At 33.5% G+C, this 1,766-nt stretch overlaps 1 protein-coding gene across 1 annotated transcript; it reads right to left on the reverse strand.

Annotated features, from left to right (window-relative positions):
• Window positions 1–316: 316 nt before the first annotated feature.
• Window positions 317–1,141, reverse strand: LOC117182497 (zinc finger BED domain-containing protein 4-like). Its single transcript, XM_033375598.1, has one exon. The coding sequence runs from the start codon at window positions 1,139–1,141 to the stop codon at window positions 317–319; it is 825 nt and encodes a 274-aa protein (XP_033231489.1).
• Between the last annotated feature and the right edge of the window lie 625 nt (window positions 1,142–1,766).

Consider the following 1,766-nt stretch of genomic DNA (forward strand, 5'->3'; position numbering starts at 1 on the left):
CACCTCCTATCTCCGAACCTGTTCCAGTAGATTGTTCATCAGTACCTCCTTCCATTGTCATTTTTATGCAATCCTTAATGTCTTCTAAGGAAGCTGTTGATACAAGAATCATTGGAACTCAAAGATTTTGGAACTTCCTCAAATGGTTTCAGAAGATTAATAAGTTCTTCTAAAAGTTCCCATTCTGCACATTCCAAACCTTTTGAATTTGTATTATCCTCTTGCGTTTCTGCGAATAAGTCCATACAATTCTCTAATTCCAGAAAACGTTCTAACAAATAAAAAAGAGAATCCCATCTAGTAGAAACGTCTTGTTTCACTTTTTTATTGGTATGTTTAAATCTACTTGAATTTGAGCCAAAGCACTGCTCGAAGGCGAAGATTTGTGAATATGAGTAGCAATTTTTCTACACTTTTTCAACAATATTCCTACTCCCTTATCAGATTTAATTGCACCTTTAATAACCAACTGTAAAGTATGAATAGTACAGGATTCACTAGCAATGTCACATAATCTGCACCCTTTCTTCATATTGCCACCATTATCTCGCATTAGCAAATGTACTTTGATTTTATCGATATCCCAAAATGACAATAGTTCTGTTAATTTTTCGGATACTGCTTCTCCCGTATGTCTGCCAGGAAATACTTTGATACTTAGTGCAGCACTTTTTCTCTCAAAATTATCGCCTATCCAGTGAGCAGTTAAACTAATGAAACTGTAACGTGTTTCTTTACAAGTCCACACATCAGACGTTAACGACATCCACTTCGCTGTAGATAACATTGTTTTTACAACTTCTTTCACTCTGCTGTACATGTCAGGTAGAATGGTCTCTGTGAAGTATTTTCGGCATGGAACTTTATAATGTGGTGAAGTTTTAGACATTAACCTTTCAAACCCGGCTTTTTCGACAAAAGAAATAGGCTCATTATCTACTGCTATCATTTCTCCAATAGCATAGTGAAGTTCTATTATTAAACGGCTGAAGACAAAATTTGTTGGACAAATTGCATTTTCGTAACCCTTTCGCGACACAATAAACTCCTTGTTAAATACGTTACACTTGATTTTTAAGCAATCTCCGTGCTTTTCAATACACTCCAACAAACTCCACGCCACATTGTCTTTTTCACTCATTATTGGAAATAAAATTGTGTACAAATTGGAATCACAAATCGCTGTGTACAGGTATTTCTTCGTTAAGTGTCAACTCTCAACGGTTGTCCACCGACTAGTTCTAGGTTACAACTTACAATGCAGGCTGCTAAAGTGCAAACTGCAAAATTTAGAAGCCAGCAAGGGCGAAGTCACTCAGGGGCGCATGTGATAGTTCCTCCTTCTCAGATATAATAAATAAAATTTGAAATTTGAGAATTTGTATTGGTCGTCCAGAAGTGACGGGGGACGATTTAGCCAAGGGTGTTTTGGACGAATTGCGTTGGGAATTATCCATTACAAAAGAGAAATTACAAATAATAATAATAATTGATTTAAATTATTACATATTAATATTATGATATATTAATGTTAGTTCAATTTTATTTTAATATTCAGTTAAAAAGAATTTTCGTACCCTCAAAATTAATAAAGATTGAAGAAAATTTGTGCAATCTTTAACAACAAACAGATGAAGTCTGTACTAAAATTATGAATCTTGAAGAAAAAAAATGAATTAAAAAAAAAGTAGTTTAATTTTTTAATCAAGGAGTTCAATTTTCAATCTAAGCAGATTAATTTTCAATAAAAAATGTAACAGTTGATA

This window comes from Belonocnema kinseyi, unplaced genomic scaffold (genome assembly GCF_010883055.1).
Source record: "Belonocnema kinseyi isolate 2016_QV_RU_SX_M_011 unplaced genomic scaffold, B_treatae_v1 SchBZDm_1095;HRSCAF=1224, whole genome shotgun sequence".
Classification (NCBI taxonomy): domain Eukaryota; kingdom Metazoa; phylum Arthropoda; class Insecta; order Hymenoptera; family Cynipidae; genus Belonocnema; species Belonocnema kinseyi.

Coding starts and splice junctions, on each gene's coding strand:
- LOC117182497 (XM_033375598.1), bottom strand. CDS start 1,141: ATGAGTGAAAAAGACAATGTGGCGTGGAGTTTGTTGGAGTGTATTGAA.